Below are 22078 nucleotides of genomic sequence, written 5' to 3' on the forward strand. Positions count from 1 at the left end.
AACAGAGTGAAAATAGGTACATGGTAGATTTCAACTGAAATTACAGTTTTATCTTCTCTCAGCATGACACCGGGAGTATTGACAATTAACATGAGGGGGGTAAAAATTTAAAGATACACAATGCAACTTCATGTTGCAGGCAGTGTGGCGATCCAGTTTCTCCAGATCAGCAAGTGGGAACCTTTACATTTTTTTTTAAACCTCATTTTCTAAAAAAATCTACAGATTACAACAATAAAAAAGATGGTGTGCGTTACACAAAGTTAATCTCATCGCAGTTTCTGGTTTTGCATGTTTTTGCCGAATAAGTACATACTGCATATATTATATTATGTTATTTCATATTTCTAGCCATGTTCCAAAGCAACAGTATTAAATCATGTCTGAGCTAGGTAATGTACACTTTTTATTTTTGTTGAATCTACACGATCAGTTTCCTCTGGCCGCTGTGAGTAGAGACTGTCTTTGAGTAGGGACTTACTGTTTGTTAGTGCATTCCAGGTTGTTACCTTTGGGAGTCAGCAGTTGTCCTGTATGTTAACAGTGTATAAAACAGCCAACCTTGTTTTTAATTACCTTGCAAAACTGTTCACAGGTTGCACTATCCTGTAATGACACTGTGTTTTGTATGGAAGAGGATTTGTGCCAATATCAACAATATATTTAAGTTCTAAGTTTAAAGTCCGAATTCAGAGTTTAATCTCACAATTGTGACTTTACACATTTTTCACATGTGGCCCTAATCCTCTTCCATAGTTTTGCTGTGTGCAAGTGTGAAGACAATAAAGTTTATGTAAAGGACTGGAAAAGCATTAAACCTATGAGCTATGTTGTTGAAAAAAATCCAAATGTGAATTTAATCTCTCCTTTTTTGCAATCAAAAAGTGTGTTTTAGCATCAAGTGTGCTTGAATGCAGTTTTTCAAAAGACTTCCCTGATGAAAACCAATTTACGACACAACAGTGACAAAACCTAAGGCGATTAAATGTCGGCTATGATCGATTACCTTGCTAACGCGATTCTCCACAACTTGATTGTAGCTGTAATGAAATGAATTGAAACCAATATCTCTAAAACACCCTAGTATGCTTCGGAAAATGGTCAGCAGTAATGTAGACTGCAGTATATGCGAGCTGTACTTATTAAGCTAAAACGTGCAAAAGCACAGGTGTGGGCTTTTACGATCGATGTGCTGCCAAAAGTTCACCATTTTCACAGTGACATTAAAAGGTGCAGTAGGTAAGCCTTATAAAACTAACTTTCTGTTATATTTGCTGAAACTGACCCTATGTTCCAGTAGAACTACATGAATCAGGTAATTAAAAAAAAAATCCGGCTCCTCTGGCACCACCTACAGCCTGTAGTGTGATTTGCAAAAGCCCACCGCTCCCTTTTCAGATGTACCAATCAGGGCCGGTGGGGGGGGTATCTAACTGCGTGTCAATCACTGCTCATGCACACGAATTCATTCTCCCTTGTGGGGGGAGGGGCTTAGGAGAACGTTTTGGGCTTTACCTGAAAGGGGGGAGGGACTGAGAATTTGTCGATGTTCAAATTTTTTTGGCTAAGTCCTGGATCTTCACAATCCTACCTACAGCACCTTTAACATCCATTAGAAAAAAAGTTCAAGTCAGACTCAGTTTTTAGGTGTTAAGGTTTGACCTGGAAATGTTCCAGATGGTGAACTTTACCCTTTGCTCCCAAAATAAAAACAGGATCTCCTGGTCCCGCACACTCTGCTGCGGTCATACCTCCTGTCTAAGGGCTCTGTGACTCTTCCGGATCCTCTGCGATGGTGCGGTAGACCTGTGGCTGATTCTCAGTCAGAGGAGAGTCTGTTTGTGTAAACAGCGCTGGTCGACTCCTCAGTTTCAGCAGGAACCTCCGCGATGTCACCAGATCACCGTAGCCCTGGGCGTGGGAGAAGGCGTAGCCAGACCGCCGGGTGCTGATACGCCTGGCAGGTGGACGGCGAGGTGCAGGAGCTGGCAGTGCCTCCTTCCGCACCTTCTGTCTCACCTAGAGGGGAGAGAGGGACACGTCTTTACACTTCTTAACCCTTGTGTTGTCTTCCTGTCCACCATGAACTTGTTGTCCTTCTGGTCAAAAAAAAGACTTTTTTAAAAACTTGTCACTTTTTTCAACACTTTTATACAGTGAGGAAAATAAGTATTATAACACCCTGCTATTTTGCAAGTTCTCCCACTTAGAAATCATGGAGGGGTCTGAAATTGTCATCGTAGGTGCATGTCCACTGTGAGAGACGTAATCTAAAAAAATAAATCCAGAAATCACAATGTATGATTTTTTAACTATTTATTTGTATGATACAGCTGCAAATAAGTATTTGAACACCTGAGAAAATCAATGTTAATATTTGGTACAGTAGCCTTTGTTTGCAATTACAGAGGTCAAACATTTTTCACCAGGTTTGCACACACTGCAGGAGGGATTTTGGCCCACTCCTCCACACAGATCTTCTCTAGATCAGTCAGGTTTCTGGGCTGTCGCTGAGAAACACGGAGTTTGAGCTCCCGCCAAAGATTCTCTATTGGGTTTAGGTCTGGAGACTGGCTAGGCCACGCCAGAACCTTGATATGCTTCTTACAGAGCCACTCCTTTGTTATCCTGGCAGTGTGCTTCGGGTCATTGTCATGTTGGAAGACCCAGCCTCGACCCATCTTCAATGCTCTAACAGAGGGAAGGAGGTTGTTCCCCAAAATCTCGCAATACATGGCCCCGGTCATCCTCTCCTTAATACAGTGCAGTCGCCCTGTCCCACGTGCAGAAAAACACCCCCAAAGCATGATGCTACCACCCCCATGCTTCACAGTAGGGATGGTGTTCTTGGGATGGTACTCATCATTCTTCTTCCTCCAAACACGGTTAGTGGAATTATGACCAAAAAGTTCTATTTTGGTCTCATCTGACCACATGACTTTCTCCCATGACTCCTCTGGATCATCCAAATGGTCATTGGCAAACTTAAGACGGGCCTTGACATGTGCTGGTTTAAGCAGGGGAACCTTCCGTGCCAAGCATGATTTCAAACCATGACGTCTTAGTGTATTACCAACACTAACCTTGGAAACGGTGGTCCCAGCTCTTTTCAGGTCATTGACCCGCTCCTCCCGTGTAGTTCTGGGCTGATTTCTCACCTTTCTTAGGATCATTGAGACCCCACGAGGTGAGATCTTGCATGGAGCCCCAGTCCGAGGGAGACTAACAGTCATGTTTAGCTTCTTCCATTTTCTAATGATTGCTCCAACAGTGGACCTTTTTTCACCAAGCTGCTTGGCAATTTCCCCGTAGCCCTTTCCAGCCTTGTGGAGGTGTACAATTTTGTCTCTAGTGTCTTTGGACAGCTCTTTGGTCTTGGCCATGTTAGTAGTTGGATTCTTACTGATTGTATGGGGTGGACAGGTGTCTTTATGCAGCTAACGACCCCAAACAGGTGCATCTAATTTAGGATAATAAATGGAGTGGAGGTGGACATTTTAAAGGCAGACTAACAGGTCTTTGAGGGTCAGAATTCTAGCTGATAGACAGGTGTTCAAATACTTATTTGCAGCTGTATCATACAAATAAATAGTTAAAAAATCATATATTGTGATTTCTGGATTTTTTTTTTAGATTATGTCTCTCACAGTGGACATGCACCTACGATGACAATTTCAGACCCCTCCATGATTTCTAAGTGGGAGAACTTGCAAAATAGCAGGGTGTTATAATACTTATTTTCCTCACTGTAAATTCATGGTCAATAGACCTAATGTTTATGACATAAACCTAATTTTTGAGTTTTAAAAAAGCAGAAATTATGAATTACTTTGACTAATAGTTAAGATCAGACTATGTTGAGTCGATCACAGACTGGTTTATGTCAAAGTTTAGTCAGGAGACTGTTTTAAAACCATTTAAACATGTTTTTTCAAATGCTATAAAATTGAAGAAAACACCCAAAAATTCAATGAAAGTAATCATTTTATTACCTGCAAAAGATCATCCATGCATCCATGTTATTTCCGGGCAATTTGCTTAAAATAAACCCATATTTCTGATATAAAAAAACTTTACTCACATTTGACCCAAGTACAACACAAGGGTTAATATGGGACGGTTTATTGCTATTAATTCAAAAGCTTTGTCAGGGTCCACCTACCTCTATAATGTTTTACTGATATCTTTATAATGATAACACAATGCACAAACTCCTTCCTTATCCATACTGTGACCCCTTTTAACGTTTTAACTTCAACTACCATGCTAGACAGCTGGCTTGCTAATTTGAATTACACAGTTCATGTAACTGTTTGTTAGCAACTCAAGTTATTGTGACTTCCTTAAAAGATGACACCAATAAAGGCCAACATTTGAAATTGTAGGAATCTGACATAAGTTCTGGTTTCTAGCAGCTAGTTGCTGAATGTTTTAGTAATCCGATGCTAACTCTACGACAACGCTAACTGGGGTTGTGTCTGTTTATAGCTTGTGTACAGCATAATAACTCCCTTCTGTATAATCAGTTGATTTTGTGTATTAAAACAAAGTATTTTTGCAAAAGGAAAGCATCACTTTCTGTAAAGCTTATGTAGAGCCTTAGATAGACCCTTATAATTCCAAGATCACGATATTTCAAACATTTTGTAGTTTCAGTAATCTATACTAAATTAAGCAAATGTGACCACGGGAGATATCTGTTGGTAAAAACCGCAGGTTGATCAATTCATGATAGTCATCCTTCTGTTTTGCTTTTGCTACCTTAATCATATATCCCTTTAATATATTCAACACATCAGAAGGCCAAATTGTAACATGAAGGTAGTTGTAACATGTGGGAACAAGGCAGAGTTTAAATATTGGCAAATAAAAATATTTGATCGCTTTGAGAACAATAACTTTATGTATAGAGGTAAAAACAGGGTGTATATAAAAGACTTGCAATAGTCTGTGTCATGTGACATCTCACCTTGTCGTTGATGGTGGGCCGAAGCTGAACGAAAAGGAAGCGGGAAGCCACCACAGGCAGGATACAGAGGAGGGAAGTCAGGAATATGGTGAGCCACACGCTAGGCTGGCTCAGAGAGTTTCTTGCGGTGCCTGGAGTTCCAGAAGCATCAGACCAGCAGTCAGAATCACATAGTAAAAAGGTTTATTACTAAAAAAAAACTCTAAAATTGTATATGGAGACTTGGGGCGCAGCAGGATTACTGCCAACCCAATTCTAGCCTATTTTATTATGATTGTTGGCCTGATATAAAATATATCAACCTCTACATATTGGGCTATGTCTGCTTTTGGAAGACTACAATTTGAAGATGTGGGCAGCAACAAGCTGCCTCTATAAATGAGTTGAATCTACTCACCGATGAAGGGAAAAGAGGAGGTGAAGATGAGAAACATGCCATTGCTGTACATGGTAAATGTGATGGCAAAGTAAGCGGCCAGGCTGCCCCATACAAAAAACTGGTTCACTGCTGTCCAGTAATAGGTGTCCAGACATAGCTGAAAATGTAAAGGTAAATTATTTTTTATTGTGGTGCACATATTCATTCATATTGTGTGTTTTAAGGGTGGGTGATATGAGTAAAATGTCATTTGGGTGATAGCATATATATCAATTTGATAAATACAGTTATAGATTAAAACAAAAAACAAATTAGAATGCAATTTTAATACCTTAGAAAATCAAGGTACTTCCATCACACTGATAAAAAAAAAAAAAAAAAAAAATTTAAATTCCTGTAACCTTAGCGTGCTGTGTTTTCTCACCTGTATGTTCATCACAATCAGCAGACAGGTCTGTGCCAATAAAGCAAAGGACTGATAGTCGGCTAAGTCTTTGCCGTCATCTCGGACCGTGTCATGCATGGCGGCCCACGGGATGAAGAAGAGGATGAGGGAGCTGTAGCAGCTGTGCATCATACAGAGCACAAAGGCTTTCTTACTGAAGTACAGGTTCAGCTGGCCCGGAGTGTAGAGCTGAGGATACTGGAAACTCCAGCGGTCATTCACATCCTACACAAACACAGGATTAGAGAAAGGCGGGTGGGTGTGAAGTACTGACAAATTATATGATATTAAACAAAACTATATAAGTATTTATAACTAATTTTATAATAATTTCCCCCTTAGTGCATACCTGGTCAAAGATGCTCATGCCGAGGACAGGAAGAGCTGTGTAAACCATGTTGTACAAGGTGATGAACCACTCGTCATACACAGTCTATGAACAAGAACAGCAAAACATACATTAAACATGTAAATACGGCATTATCACTGATGATTTGAACGCTGACAGAGACATACTGTATACGAACAGTGCTGTAAGCTGTATGCTCAGGCCAACGTATTACTAAAGTAAGTTTAGTATGTGTTCTGCAACTGTAAAATGTAACTTATTCAGAGCTTTCTGTACTCCGATGTATACAGCTCATCTCTGGTGGAGTTACAGGAGAAGTAGTTTGGTGCAGACTCACTGTGGCGTATAATGATGCAATGAGGATGCTGCTTCGAGTCCCCAGCCCCAACGCTGGTGTTTCTACATGTGAGGCACTATTGAGATAATTATTGTATACATTTATGTGTCGTTTGGATGAGTCAGAAAATGGCATCATAGAGGCTCTAACAAGTCCTAGAAAGAGCTGCTTTCGATTCTCATCTGAACTCAGAAAACACTAGCATGACAGCTTGCACACACATTCTTAAAATGACAGATGTATTTTGTATGTATGTATATATATATTTTTTATATATATATTTTTTTGTTTTTCCTGCTATGAACCTATTGTGAGTCTGAAATAAAGATATATTATGATTAATAAAATTGTATGTATTCACGTATATGCCTCTTGCGTCATTGCAATTTAGGAAATGTTTGTAATTCCCTTTTGAATTTCTGTTTTGTTAATGGCAAGGGGTCCATACAGGTCTCTTGAATTTCATTTGAGCATTTAGGGCATATCTGTTGTATTGGATCTCTGTTTGTGAGAGGTGTCGTTTCAACTCTATAGGCAATTTTTGAGATGTAATTTGTGTTCTTGTAAAGCCGCATTGCATTATATTGTATGATCTTCATGTTAAACTGAGCATATCCTGAACATTGCAATACATATATACCTATGTACTCTGTATATATGCACATATAGTCTATATCCACGACGTTCCACTTCCGGGATTGCTCCGTTGCCGACGGAAATTCCGCCAGATTTCACTCTTTTTGGCCGGATGTCCGTTACCCTCTGCTTTCTTTGTGTTGTAATGTTAAACTCCAGTGGATTTATGAGGACTATGGTTAACTGCTCCTCAGATCTCTGCAGGGTAAATTGAGACAGCTAGCTAGATTATCTGTCCAATTTGAGTTTTCTGTTGCACAACTAAAGCAACTTTTGAACGTACAAGTTCCTTCCCGAGGCTATTTTGCAGCGGCACCGTGGCTCTGTCCAGTGCTTAGCGCCGCCCAAGACGATTGTGATTGGTTTAAAGAAATGCCAATAAACCAGAGCACGTTTTTCTCCCATCCCTGAAAGCTGTGTGGACTAGCTAGATCCTCCTCCAGCAGCGCTGTGGAGGATGGGAAAGCGAGACTAATGCACAAATTGTATTTTTTATGTGCATTGTAGTCACCTTTTCTTTCATTTATTACTTCTGAGCCACATCATAGCAATATAACTGCACATATAGTCAACAAGTCGTGTTCTTTTTTAAAAGTTACTCATGTGCTTCACTTGATTCCCTGATGTTTCACTCCGCATGTAACCCATTAAATGATGTTAATAAAGAGACTTTGACTTTACATAATTCCTCACCTGTGCAGAGAAGCCGCAGAAGAAGGCGTACCAGAAATGCACAAAGGTGAAGGTGAAGTTTTTGTAAAAGAAATATTGGAGGAACTTGCACATGCGTAGGTAGGACCAGCGGCCGTGCACCAGCAGGAGGCGCTGAAGGTAACGGAACTGGGCGAAGGAGTAGTCGCTGGAGAGAACTGCCTGCATGCCCTCCTGACCGCTGATACCTACACCGATATGAGCAGCTGAAGGACAGACAGAAAAGAAAGAGAAACACAATATGTAGCAGTAAGTATTTTCTAGCTGTTTGGTTTAACTGCTAAAGCTCTGTACATTCTTGTAATGAGTTTCTGAGTTGAATGAACTCACCCTTGATCATGCTGACATCGTTGGCCCCATCCCCAATGGCCAGAGTGACAGCCTGCTTGTACTTCTTGACCAGCTGAACCACCTGGGCCTTCTGCAGTGGGGTGACCCTGCAGCAAATCACTGTCTGACACATACATGCTGTCCTAAGCAGCTCCAGCTGCAGGTTCTTCTCCAGGGCAAAGGCCTGAGGATCAAAGGGAGGGAGGGGTTAGAGGAGCGCATTCAGGTCACGAGTCAAGTCCTCTCTGCACTATTAGGAATGTAGTCAATTCTAGTGAAGAAATAATTAAAGGTCCAATATGTAATATATTTACTCTAATAAATCCAAAAATGACCCCAATGCGTCATCAGATATTAAGGAAACATGCTAAGTTGAAATACTATCTTTTCTGACAACAACGCTAATGCCAGTATTTTCTCCTTTTGAAATTTCCATTCCATGACGGAAGTTTGTGTTTTGGCCTGTGTGTTGTTATCAACTGGCCAGTTTGACAGCCAGGCCAGGTTGCCAGATATACCTGTAAAAACGTAAACCCAGCGCGCTACAGCTGTAACGTTGGTACAGCCACGAAAGCAGCAAATAAACGAACAGGATCAACGGAGATAGATTCTACCCAACCTAAAAAAAACAGCAAGTTTCTAACAGTTGCGTGACCAGAGACGTTACAAACCCCAGGTAAATATTGGAGATGTATTTGAAAGATGGAGACTGCTTAGATCCCAAAAGGACGCAGAGTTGGCTAATTTCCTCCTGAACAGGTAAGCATTTGCTTCAGGCTAATTTATCATGGCTACTAGGGATGGGCATTTCATGTCATTTCAACATTTGTGTAGCTACTCACATTGAATTATATAGCTAGAGTACCCGAGTTGGTTACTCGCAAAAACAATTGAGACACAGCCAGTAAAGTGATCCCGAATGGTCCTGGCTAGTTCTGGCTAACGCCGCCATGCTAACGCTGCTAACGTTACCGGAGGAGCAGGCAAGCGGGCCACGGCTGTTAACAACGTGTAGCCTGTTCAGCAGCCGTAGCCGACAACGGTGAGTTATTTGAAGCCAAAAGAGGGAGACTGTAAATCGGGACGAGAGGACTGTGAGTTTGCAGTGTGTTTAGCAATTGTTGCCGTAATTCTAAGCCAATAAAGTGTCTTCAGTCGGGTGAAAAAGGACGGCAAGGTAGTGGTATTTTTAGCGGTTCCTATCGTAATTCTAAGCCGAGGAAGTGTGTCTGTAAGTTGGGTACAGAGCTCCGCGTAAAAATACTAGAATCAGCCTGTAAAATATCAGGTATGTTTTGATGGTACAATGTGGTGACTTTTCAGATGTGTTTCACTTTTTTTTTTTGCCAGAATATATTTATTGAGTTTTATGCATACACAAACACAAGACAAACAACCACAATGCCTATCAGAAAAACATCTCTTTACAAAGCAACAATCTATAAATATTTATCACTTATCTTTAAAATAAAAATATTAAATAAAATAAAATATATGAATTATACAAATCAGGTGATACAAATTGTTGTACAGAAGTGATGTGTTTCACTTTTTAGGCCCAGGCAGGCAGTGGTGGAATGTAACTAAGTACATTTACTCAAGTACTGTACTCAAGTACAAATCTGAGGTACATGCACTTTACTTGAGTCTTTTATTTTCATGCTACTTTCTACTACTACATTTCAGAGGGAAATATTGAACTTTTTACTCCACTACATTAATCTGATAGTTTTACTGTTTTACTTACTAGTTACTTTACAAATTAAGATTGTTGCACAAAAAATACATGTAGTTTATAAAATACAAGGTTTTATTATAAATTAAACTACCCAACAATATATAGTCCTACGAGTACAGCTGAAACGATTAGCCCATTAAACACAGAACAGTTTGGATCGTTTCCAGTTTCTAAAATGTGAGGATTTTTCTGCATCCTTTTACTTAAGTAACATTTTCAATGCAGGACTTTTACTTGTAACAGAGTATTTTTACAGTGTGGTAATAGTACTTTTACTTAAGTAAAGGATCTGAATACCTCTTCCACCACTGCAGGCAGGCAACTTTATAAAAAAAAACAACCAGGACATCCAGCACTTTTTTGGAATCAACAATATACGGGTACATGCTGTATACAAAAGGGTACAACATCTAAAATAGAAATGTGCCTGAAAAGGCCTTCTTACCAGACTGTGTCCATTTATAACTAGGCCATAATCTCCATCCACCTTCTCATCCTGCACTGTCTCGGTCTTCTGAAGCCAAAACAGGCCTGCGCGAGCCTTTTTCACAGATGGCTCCTCTGCGGCTTCTGGAAACATTTTCCTTCTAGCATTCCTAAAAACAAGGAAGACATGGGGATGGTTGGCCGCTTTAATAAAACGCTTTGACATTTCATTTTTAACTGTGTTTGGGATAAAAACAAATGCAAATGCTTTGCATAGCAGTCACTATAGAAAAAAATAAAGCATCAAATGCATGCAAATTTCCCTGCTGTGGGACTGATAAAGGATTATTTTAGGATTATCTTATATCACATTGTGTCAAATACATTATCGGTATTTTTTGTTGTAGTTATTTTAAGTATGTTGATTTTGGAAAATCTCCTACTAAATAATAGAAGATATTATATGTGTGGTAGTTATTTGTTTCTGACTGACTTACTGTAGCTCCTCTTTGACCCCGTCAGCCGTATTTGCTGCCACAACGAAAATCTCCTTCATCTCCTCCCTCAGCATGTTGCAGGAATAGCCAATGTTCTCCGCAGTCTCTGTTTCAAAACAATATTTACAAATACTGTGATTCAAATTAATCTGTCAAACATGCCAAAACATTCACTCTTTGCCTCGCTGAGTTCATTTACAGCTCAGATAGGATGTTTAGATGTGTCATGTGAACCCTTGGAGATTTGGTACCCAGGGTTCCCAACGCATTAGCAGTGAGACAATAGGAGAATGTATTTCACATTACTTCACCCATCTTGAAATGTGTAATTTGTGGGAACATACAGAATGTGACACTTACCCTGTTTATCCCCAGTCAACACCCAGATTTTGATGTCAGCTTTAGCCAGTTGCTCAATGGTCTGTGGCACGCCGTCCTGCAGCTTGTCCTCCACAGCTGTCGCTCCCAACAGCTAAAAACCACAGAGTAAAGGGTGGCAATGTGATTTTTCAGTACTGTATGTTTAAAGCTTTAGTGCGTAACTTTTTAATATTAATGAACATCCGTTACATTCAAGCCATTGCACTGAGTTGCTACAAAGCTAATTAAGACTATCAGCTCCACACAACTCTCTCTGGATTTGTCAGTATGGCTATGTTCAGAAGATTGTGGCGTCCGGCGACTTTGCCACGCAGAAGCTCGAGTGAAGATAATGACCTCTTCTGAAGAGTCCGTCATGTTTTTTTTAATCCTCCGTGTCCTCCTTGCATACTAGCAACTGCCTGAAGAAGGGGGGGGGGGGCTTACATAAGGCTGTATCATGTGGACGCTCTGACAGTTTTGTTGTCATTACTTAGACTTCCTCATGGGGGCGACAGAAACGACGCACTATAGCTTTAAAGCAACATGTTTTAAGCAACACTAAAACACTTTTCCCGCTTCGGTCCCCCTACAGGTTGGAAGCAGAATTGTCCGTTACACTACATTATGCAAGTTTGCCAGATCGGGTAGCGGATCTGTAGTTTGAATGAGACATAACGACAGCGGTAATGGACAATTCCGCTTCCAACCTGTAGGGGGACCGAAGCTGGAAAAGTGCTTTGGTGTTGCTTTAAAGCCATGCTTATATTCGTTCTCTGGTAGAAATATAGAAATATAATGAATAAAAGACAACACAAATGCTGGTTTAACAGTCACTTAAAAGTGCAAATGATAATTTTTCGTTATTCTGAAGTTGTGTTTCATCATTTCTCGGTGATACGTCATTATTAATTTAACGTGTTATGGAGCAGTATATAAAGTATATACAATTGTTCCCCAAATAAGCAGGCACCTAAGCTACCAACCAATATAAATGAACCAGCAAATTGTTGAGTCAATCAAACTATCTAGCAATATGTCAAAATGTGGACTAACCAGCAAGTCTTTCTCTATCTCTTCATAAAGTTCATCAAGTCTCTCCTCTCTGCCCTCCATGGCGGTGCTGGCCTCGTGGTGGCGCTGTCTCCACTCATCCATGTAGCTCTCATCCAAGTCCTTGTAGGCCAGGGCCAGTGTACGGAGGCCGTCGCCTGCATACTCCTATTTTAGTTGGACGGTTCAGAGCAGTTCAAAACAAAAATCTCGACAATGTCTGAAAGTGTATTCGTTTTATATCGACACACACACATCACAAAAATCCAACCGCATCACTCACGTTGAGGTGTCCGATGGTAGCTTCCTTCAGTTTGTTACAGGATGGGTGCAGTCTCTCAAAGATGATGGTGTCTGCTCCTTTGCAGTATAGAGTTAACTTGCCTTCGGGGTTACGCACTGGAAATGATGGTGGAAGTCGCTTAGCGAGCACAGAGTCATGAGGTTTGATACATAAACCTGTTGCTAGGATCATTTTCATGACTGATTGAGTAAATTGAAATGAACATAATGGAAAGGATAATGCAAAGTTGATCATTTCGTGAATTTACAAGGTCACTATTGAGCAGTCGACACAGAAATCTCAGTTAACGGAGCCTCCTTGAATGCACCAACAGGGATTTTTCAAAATGGTCATTTTTTTCACCATGAGTTTGTAGCTGGGATCAAACTCATGTAGGCAACAAATTGTAAAGTGTGATAGATTAAACATCTTAATTCTAATTAAATATCTTAATTCTCAAATATGACTTACTGCATCATATTTTGGCAACATGCAAAACTAGAAAAAAAACAAAAAACATTGTACGACTACTTTCTCTTACCTATGACTGACATTCTCTTGCGCACATTATTGAAGTCGAGAACAGCCAGAAGTTCATAGGTGACTGTTCTGCCCATCTCCATGGCTGTGATGGTCTCTGGTGTACGTGAGCGGAACACAAACCCAAAGTTTCTCGCTGCGGTCACCAGAGCGCCCTCATCAGGAGACTGAGCCTGATAGTAGAGCTCCCCTGTCAGATGAAAATGACCGGAGAGGAAAGGAAGAAAGTTCAAATGTAAAAAAACAGGGTGCATTGCTGTCTGCCACTGGAGGGCACCAAAGTCTTTCAAGTTTTTCAAATCTGACATACGTATAGTGGCTTTAAAGTGCTCATATTATGCTTTTTGGCTTTTTCCCCTTTCCTTTATTGTGTTATACACTCAACAAAATTATAAACGCAACACTTTTGTTTTTGCCCACATTTTTTATGAGCTGAACTCAAAGATCTAAGACTTTTTCTATGTACACAAAAGAACTATTTCTCTCAAATATTGTTCACAAATCTGTCTAAATCTGTGTTAGTGAGCACTTCTCCTTTGCCGAGAAAATCCATCCACCTCACAGGTGTGGCATATCAAGATGCTGATTAGACAGCATGATTATTGCACAGGTGTGCCTTAGGCTGGCCACAATAAAAGGCCACTCTAAAATGTGCAGTTTTACTGTATTGGTGGGGTCCGGGGGGGGAGGGGGCGTCCGAAAACAAGTCAGTAAAAAAAAAAAAAAAAAAAAAAAAAAGAAGTTGCTGGCTATTGGCAGGACCTGGAAGACGCTGTCGTATACGTCGATCCAGAGCATCCCAAACATGCTCAATGGGTGACATGTCTGGTGAGTATTCTGGCCATGCAAGAACTGGGATGTTTTAAGCTTCCAGGAATTGTGTACAGATCCTTGTAACATGGGGCCGTGCATTATCATGCTGCAACATGAGGTGATAGTCATGGATGAATGGCACAACAATGGGCCTCAGGATCTCGTCACGGTATCTCTGCATTCAAAATGCCATCAATAAAATGCACCTGTGTTCGTTGTCCATAACATACACCTGCCCTTACCATAACCCCACTGCCACCATGGGCCACTCGATCCACAACATTGACATCAGCAAACCTCTCACCCACATGAAGCCATACACACTGTCTGCCATCTGCCCTGTACAGTGTAAACCGGGCAATAATCATGCTGTCTAATCAGCATCTTGATATGCCACACCTGTGAGGTGGATGGATTTTCTCGGCAAAGGAGAAGTGCTCACTAACACAGATTTAGACAGATTTGTGAACAATATTTGAGAGAAATAGTTCTTTTGTGTACATAGAAAAAGATCTTTGAGTTCAGCTCATAAAAAATGGGGGCAAAAACAAAAGTGTTGCATTTATAATTTTGTTGAGTGTATATCTTTTTGTTCAAGTTATAGGTTTACAAAGTGAAAAAGTCCAAAGTCCACTCCAAAGGGACTTACCATCTCCAACAGAAAACACTGTTCACCAACTGTACCAAACAGCTCTATTGTAGTCCAGCCTTTACTTCCGTGACGAACGTGCGTCGCTTTGTAACACACGTTATAATGCTCGCCTAGCTGCTAGCGTGGCACGCCCTCATACTTATATTATATATATACTTATACTATGGCGCATGTGTAACTCCCAACAAAGATGGTACAGAAGTGAGATGCCTCACTCTGTAGCTAAAACAGAGAGCTCAAAACACAGGGTGAAAAGAGGAGCTGCAGCAATGTGTAGTACAACAAAAATATGGTGTTTTTTGAAAATTAAACCACATACACCTATTCTGGTACACCCTCTAAATACAATTATGAAACTGAAAATGAGCATAATATGAGCACTTTAACACTTTTTGAAAACACAAATACTTGAGAATTTAATCTCATCCTGGAGTTGCTAAATGATCTATATGAAGAGTAAAAAAGAAGAGGAATCTGTATAATTCAGGACTGAGCTCTGTTAGGATTTCACATAACGATGCACTATAACCTACCACAGTAGTTCTTCTGTTTTAAACCTTTGCAGCGGCCTGCTATGTAGTAACAAAGCTTTCCATTAGAGGGCGCTCACCCTCTTTCTTTTCCTCAGGCATGACGGTGTGGCACAGAGCCAGCAAGCGGAAGAAGGCCTGAGCCTCCGGGTTTCCCTCCCTCACCGTCTCCAACAGACTGTGGTCGTGAAAGGTGAACTTTGGATCAGCCAGCTGGTTCCAGGAGAAGTCCACTCTCGCTGTCTTCTGCAGAGAGAATAAAAAGCAGACAAGAAAAAACAACAAAAACGAGTTGGACTAATACATACTTTACACCAAATAAAAATAAAATACAATTGTGTATCAGTCTTCTCCTCTCACCTCTGTTATTTCCACCCTTTGACCAGAAAAGTCAAACAGCTCTCCTGAATAACAGAGAAATACACTCCAAAAATAAATCATTCAGCCCACGCTGGTGTGTCCTATTAACTCTGTAGTTTGTTTAGAAGCATAGCAGCTCACCGTAAGCTTTCCCATTGATGGAGCACCTGTTGAACGTCATGATGTTCTGTGTCAGGGTGCCGGTCTTGTCGCTGAAGATGTATTTGATCTGGCCCAGCTCCTCATTGAGCGTGGTGGTCCTCGCCTGGGCAGGAGTGTCATTCTTGGGGTAATACATCTTCCTGTCCCAGTCTATGAAGAAGCTGTTCCCCAGACGGATGATCTCCACGCTGACATCGACACACATTAGGGAATAAGCGTGAGACATGCAGGAACGCATGAAGAAAGAACAACTCTTGACTCTGAAGTCATGATATTTCTGATTTTGTTATCTTTCTCTGCTGGAACGTACCTGACGTAGAGAGAAATAGGCACCAGCGTGTTGAGGATGATGATGTAGGACCAGAAGGAGAGGAAGGATGAGAGGGCAGCGTTGGCACCTGGTTCACGAGGGAGGAAGGCTGTGAACACTGAGCCCTCCCTCACCTCCCAGATTCCATTGCCGATGGCCAGAACGGTGCACATAGACGCCAGGAAACCAAAGATCTGACAGATTCAAGATATCACACATCTTGATATTAAAAATATATATATATATATATATATATATATATATATATATATCACATTGATGGTTTCAATCGGTTGAAAAGCAATCTGCATTTCAAAAATGAAAGCTTTTATGAAGGTATTGCATGTGCGAGCTCAAGGGCCATTAAGTAATCAGTGACATTTATTGACTTGTACTGTATCAAGAACAATTAGGGAAGAGAAACCACGCACACTGATAAGTACTCTCCCAATAGTGTTATCAGTAGTATTAACTTTATGTTAACTATAGCCAATGTTAAAGTGTAATTTTCAAACTTAGAGACACATGAAGAATTTTACGTAATGCTTCCAAATGTTTGAGGATTCATACATGTGTGTTTGACATACTTAGCGATGAATTTAAAGTAACAAATTACTAATTTTCTGGCTAAAAACTGTACATGTGAGCTCATGTAATATTTGTGGGACAAACAGTGAGCATTGACATGCAACTCACACACAACACCAGGACATTCATCAGGTGATCAATGCTCGTCCGTTTGAATGTTGTCTTCCCACTGTTCTGCATCAGCTTGGTGTCAGGACCTGGACAGATTCAATCTCGTGTTAAGATACACTGACAACCATGTAGATAGTGGCACGTTTTCAGCATTTGCATAGACCGTTTTGAAGGGAAAATGTGCCTCAGATACTAATCTGTAATCAATATGTAATGTTTAGTGTATTATTGTAGTTTGTAGTATTGTGATTTACTTTTCTGAGCCTACACATTTTTTTTTCTCATCCTTGTTTACTTCAGTCAGTGACTTCCTAATAGGTGCACATAGACTTGTAAATGCAAGCCTGAGGCAGCATCTTTCTTTAAACTTTATTCTCTTTTTGAAAAGTTTGCTATCAAACTGTGATACATTAACGTTAGCTACACTCAAAAATATCTCTCTTTCTGTTTCATTAATTGGCCTTGTTTAGGTTCACTATTTTTTGCCTTCACTCAGTTGAATAGGCTGGTGAGTTTGGTACTTAATTTAACTGACCAGTAATTTCTTATCAGATACAAGTTCAAGGTCCAACATTAGCATATCAAATGCTAACTGAATGCAGGTTGGCCATTTGCCAAAGCGGTATTAGCTACCGTTAGTACTTTATGCTTACATGGCCAAAGATAGCAACTTGGAGCTAATGGTTATGTGTATGTGTGAAAAATTAGCGCCCTCTGCTTGGCCCCTGCAGACTTGAGCGGTTAGCTGTCCCCTTGCGCTTTTTTTGAACACACCACATTAAGCTATCATTATGCTGTTACCAGAATATCCGGTTGGAGCAACTGTTTACCTCCGAAGATAACCAGACCAAAGCACCACTCAGTGTTCCTCAGAGTACATCCTCTGAGCAGCACCTTATCGTTGTCCAAAGAGTAGGTTTGTCCGTCCAGGGTCAGAGTTCCTTTGAACTTGTCGAGACGGTTGTTGGGAGGCTCACATCGCACTTCACCTGAGAGAGCGATGGAGGTCAGAGTTATAAACTACAACACCTGTATTCAAATGTGAAAATCAATGTAGTGATGAAGACAAACAGCATACTTACCGCTCAATTATATTTTTGTACTCAAAGATGATGGCTACTGTCATAGTGTTAGCATAAGGCTTAGGCCTTTCTGAAAAGATTGCTTGGGCAGAGGTAATAGTACCACTTCATAGGCTATATGGTGTGCACAAATGGCCTTATTTGCTGTAACTATTTGCTTAAAAAAAATGAACTAACATCTTTTATGATAATGTTTTTTAGTTTTTTAGTTTTAGTAGCCATAAAAGCCATTCATTATGGAAAGTGGTTTTTTCTTCACCCTTACGATTTTATAGAAAACAATATTAATGGATTCTTACCTCTAGCTTAAATAACCTTACAAATCTAACACAAAAAGTAACAAATTCCAATTTGCAAACTTTTTATTTTCTATGAAAATAAGCAGGCTACACACCAGAGAAATCCCAATATTTGGACCGAAAATCCACTGTAGATATTTTTCCCCCTCAGTAAAAAATAAAAGCCATACGGCAATTCTAAAAATCTGGGTGTCTCTTTCGTTGTTTCTTTCAGGTTCTCACCATTGAAGCCAGCCAGCGCATCGATGCTGTCTCCCATATCTCCAGTTACAGACAGGGCCTGTTTCACCTTCAGATTGGTTTCACTGGGGGAGACCAAGAGGACATGAGAAGGATGCGACTGGAGGGAAATCTAAGACAGTGTGAGACATCAGCCGTCAGCCATGCACGCACACACAAACACACACACACACACACACACACACACACACACACACACACACACACACACACACACAGTTCTGCACACTTACCCATCTAATTCAGCGGTTTCTACGTAGACCAGGTTGAGAGGCTCACTGCTGGATAGCAACATAAGGTCCGCCTAAAAATAAAAGCATTAAATACAGTAAGGACAACTGAAAGTATAGAAGATAATATGATGAGATACACTTTAGTATCACTTGTGGGAACATTGACTCAGCTTAGCTGTTGTTAGCACAGAAAGCACCAAAGTGTATAGAACAGCAACATGCTATGAAATGCCATATTGCACACAGCAAATACAAATGTGTCTTTTTATTCTGACATCTCCATACTTACTGTGACAAACTGATTATTCTCCAGTTTGATTATGTCTCCAACCTGAACATTCAACCATTTTTCATTTCTCAGTCTGCCAGAAAAATGTAAACATAGAGCACACCATGACATCACACACTACTACACAGAAAAAATGCATGACCTTTTAAAGCTCAACCATGCTTTACAGCTGTTCACATGTATAATGTAGAAATGCATGGTGTGAAGTTTGCATCTTAAATGACTCACTCTCCATCGATGAGGACCTTCACCATGCGGTTATTCACTTGCTTGTCGCTTTTGTGCCTGTTCTACTCCGATGACACAGGATAAAGAGAAAACAGTGAACGCATTTGCGATTTAATTCCATGTTTGAATTCAGTTCCTTATTTTCGAGTCTTTGTTAAATAGCTGAAGGCAGATTTTAGAAAGTGCTATGTTTCAAGTTAGTCGGCAAAGATTGTTATAAGTTCAGCTTACTATGTCGTCGCTTGCGTCTTTGACTGCTGTTATAGACAGCACCAAAATCAGAGGGACGGCCGTGGTGAACCAGGAGAGAGAGGAGATTTGTGGGATTACCTGTAAACAGGACACACACGCACACACACACACACACACACAGTATAAATACCCAAGACCCTGCTATATGTGTGAAACAAAATGTCAGTCCTTAAAAAATGTAAACATGCAAAAAGTAAGACACAGTCCATATACAGTCCATGTGTACATGCATCACAGAACTAGAGGAGGTACAGCTAAACAAAGAAAACTGTCTACCTGAAGGGCCATGAGGAAGAGGAAGTAGGCATTGGCGAGCCTCTGGAACTGCTCAAAGAGGTTAAGTGGCAGGAAGGTGAAAAGATTGTATTTGGAGGTCTTGATGGCGTTGTCCTGAAGTAGAGAAAAGTTACACGGGAATGTGACAAAAGCAGATGACAGCTCCAGCGCTGTGTACTCTAATATGATGCAAAATCACTGAGAAAAGTTTTTGTTTTTTGTAAAGACAGCACTAGGGCTGCACAATTAATCACAATTTTATCGAAATCGTATCTATCGTATCGTAAATATTTGTTAAAGGCAAAATATGTGTAACCATTCTGAATGAAGTATTGTGGGGGCTGCAGAGACATCCTGGGCACAAATCCTATCCTACAGACTAAAGGAAAACATCTTTGTTTGGTACAGATTCTTGCAAAAATCACACTACATGACTATAGTACATGTTTATTTGTGTTTCAATGAAAATGAGAACGATGATCCAAAAAATGGCTCATTCCCTCCAATATTATGAATCATATCGCAACAGCAACATCTGTCGAAATAATCGCAATTTGACATTTTCCTCATATCGTGCAGCCCTAGACAGCACACGACTGTTTGAAACTGACTGTTTCTATACTTACAGCATAGTGGTAGGAGAGGTTGAAAGGTCTGTCGTTGGCTCGAAAAAGTCTCTCCTCCTCTGTGAAAAAGTAAAAGAATCCAAGCAAGAGAGGGATGAGGACGTTGCAACAGCGATGGGAGAAAAGTGTTGCTTTATTTTGTACAAGTACAACATGCAGTATGTAAGTCTTAGTGCCATTAGTCCACTGACTCTGTACGTTACAAACGTGATGTAAGAACAAGAAAAAGTCATATAAAGACATACAATTAACATTTAATTTAGCATTAGTTCTCACCTTTCTTTTGCTCTTTCCCACACAACTGGCCAAAGTATGACGCTACCGATCCCATCTTTAGCTCAGTTCTTCCATATTTCACACCTAGAGAAAAATCACGTGTATACTAATCACAGAGTGACGAATATTTAGTGAAGCAAAGAGCCATTTCTTTGTAGTTGTACCATACAGAGGTAACAACTGAAAGGAGAAACTGTGACAAAAGTGAGAGGGGTCTGGTTAAAAAAAACAAAAAAAGACTTTCTGTAATAGAGAACCTGGTTTGCTCATACAAAAAAGGTAGAGATTTAAGGTATATTTTTATAAATATTTTAAGCTAATATGACTTTTAAGTGAGAAAACATGTCAGAAGTTGTTCTTTGAGGTAATATCAGGTGACATCCTTTAGACTTTATTTGTGCTGTACAGCTGTAAAGACATCTAGCCGCTCCCTTCTCAACCCTTTGTACCACAGGGCAATCTATTGAAGATCATTCATAACCACAAAGATTAAGAAAGCGATAGGACCATGACCATTCAACTTGCTCAGAATCAGGTAAGAATAAAAAGACTTTGAATACACAACAAAACAGAAAAATTATTTTTTGCTTCATATTTGTGTTTTCTCCTGCATGGAAGAGCAGATCATTTCTAAAATGGGACCGGAAGACAATGAGTGAATCCATAACAGGAAAAATACTCAAAAATCTGTGACTGATCCTTGCCCTGAATGTATAGCTAAAAAAACAACACCAGCCATTTCCATGTATTCTTCTTCAAAAGAAGTTTAAAAAGTGAATATCCTCCACTTGAGATAATTGAGACATATTTACCCTGCTTTGTATTGTTCAGGAAACCAAAGCCAGCACCAAACCACGGTGCCAATGGTTTGGTTAGGCAAAGTTTTTCACTTTGTTGTCGTTTTACTCGCACACTAACACAACTATGAAAATTGAACAAGTTATCGTGAATCGGAAGCGATTGAGCCAGTAAGCTTGGAGTTTTGATTATTCTTCTACTTCAAATATTTCTCAAAATTAGATCTTTTTGAACCTCTCGCGCAAAAGTTCTGTACATCCAGCATTTCCCCATACGTCTGCAAACCAATGAAAGTAGGCCACATACCTTAAACAAAAAAAAATGTGATTTCCTGTGCAGGTCCTGCACACACATAGATACAGGAACAGGGCCCAGGAACAGGGCCCAAAGGAAAAGAGAGGGAAAAACCCCCCCAAAAAACTACAAATTCCAATCCTCCCTTTGCTTCCGCCTCAGATGAAGTAAATCCAGGCCCTCGTCTGTGCTCTGTTGGGACGTCCAGGCACCGGCAGAGCAGAGGGTTGGACCGGGGGCCTCCAGCAGGATGAAAGACACGACGGATGGACGACAGGTGAAGTGGCGCGGCGGTGAAAGAGGCGCTTACAGTAGAGGTTTCAGGTTCATGCAGGAAGAGCTGGGATCCCCCCCCCCCTCCCCTGCGCCTAACAGCTCAGGGCTTGAGCAAACACTGCAGCGATCTTTGGACCTGGATGGTGAGACCGTGCAGAAGTGGAGGGGGCTGTAAAACAACAGTACAGGTGAATGGCCAGGTATGTCAACACACCCTGCGCTGGGTGCGCATGCTCAGCCTGCGGACTTCTCTCACATTTTTAACACCAGCTCCTTTAATCCACTTCATCCGCCTCTTTTATAGGTGCAAGAAAAGCAGCGCATTGGTTG

General features: G+C 40.6%; 1 protein-coding gene and 1 long non-coding RNA gene across 2 annotated transcripts in view; one reads left to right on the forward strand and one right to left on the reverse strand.

The window, feature by feature from the left end:
- Nucleotides 1–22078, forward strand: part of LOC116045153 — an 810130-nt gene that overhangs the window by 706808 nt on the left and 81244 nt on the right. The window lies entirely within an intron of this gene.
- Nucleotides 8–21826, reverse strand: LOC116045140 (probable phospholipid-transporting ATPase IM). The gene is made up of 28 exons (XM_031292661.2): nucleotides 21485–21826; nucleotides 20381–20464; nucleotides 20105–20163; nucleotides 19479–19592; nucleotides 19182–19280; nucleotides 18951–19012; nucleotides 18723–18795; nucleotides 18434–18504; nucleotides 18183–18265; nucleotides 17410–17568; nucleotides 16577–16665; nucleotides 15881–16074; nucleotides 15550–15758; nucleotides 15409–15452; nucleotides 15129–15294; nucleotides 13055–13243; nucleotides 12514–12629; nucleotides 12234–12398; nucleotides 11178–11289; nucleotides 10818–10923; nucleotides 10340–10490; nucleotides 8157–8340; nucleotides 7809–8032; nucleotides 6143–6226; nucleotides 5773–6018; nucleotides 5367–5505; nucleotides 4970–5100; nucleotides 8–2019 (listed from the first exon to the last, which is right to left on the reverse strand). The coding sequence occupies exons 2-28, from the start codon at nucleotides 20433–20435 to the stop codon at nucleotides 1759–1761; spliced, it is 3585 nt and encodes a 1194-aa protein (XP_031148521.1). The 5' UTR covers nucleotides 20436–20464; nucleotides 21485–21826; the 3' UTR covers nucleotides 8–1758.

The sequence above is a fragment of the Sander lucioperca genome, chromosome 14 (assembly GCF_008315115.2).
Source record: "Sander lucioperca isolate FBNREF2018 chromosome 14, SLUC_FBN_1.2, whole genome shotgun sequence".
NCBI lineage: Eukaryota > Metazoa > Chordata > Actinopteri > Perciformes > Percidae > Sander > Sander lucioperca.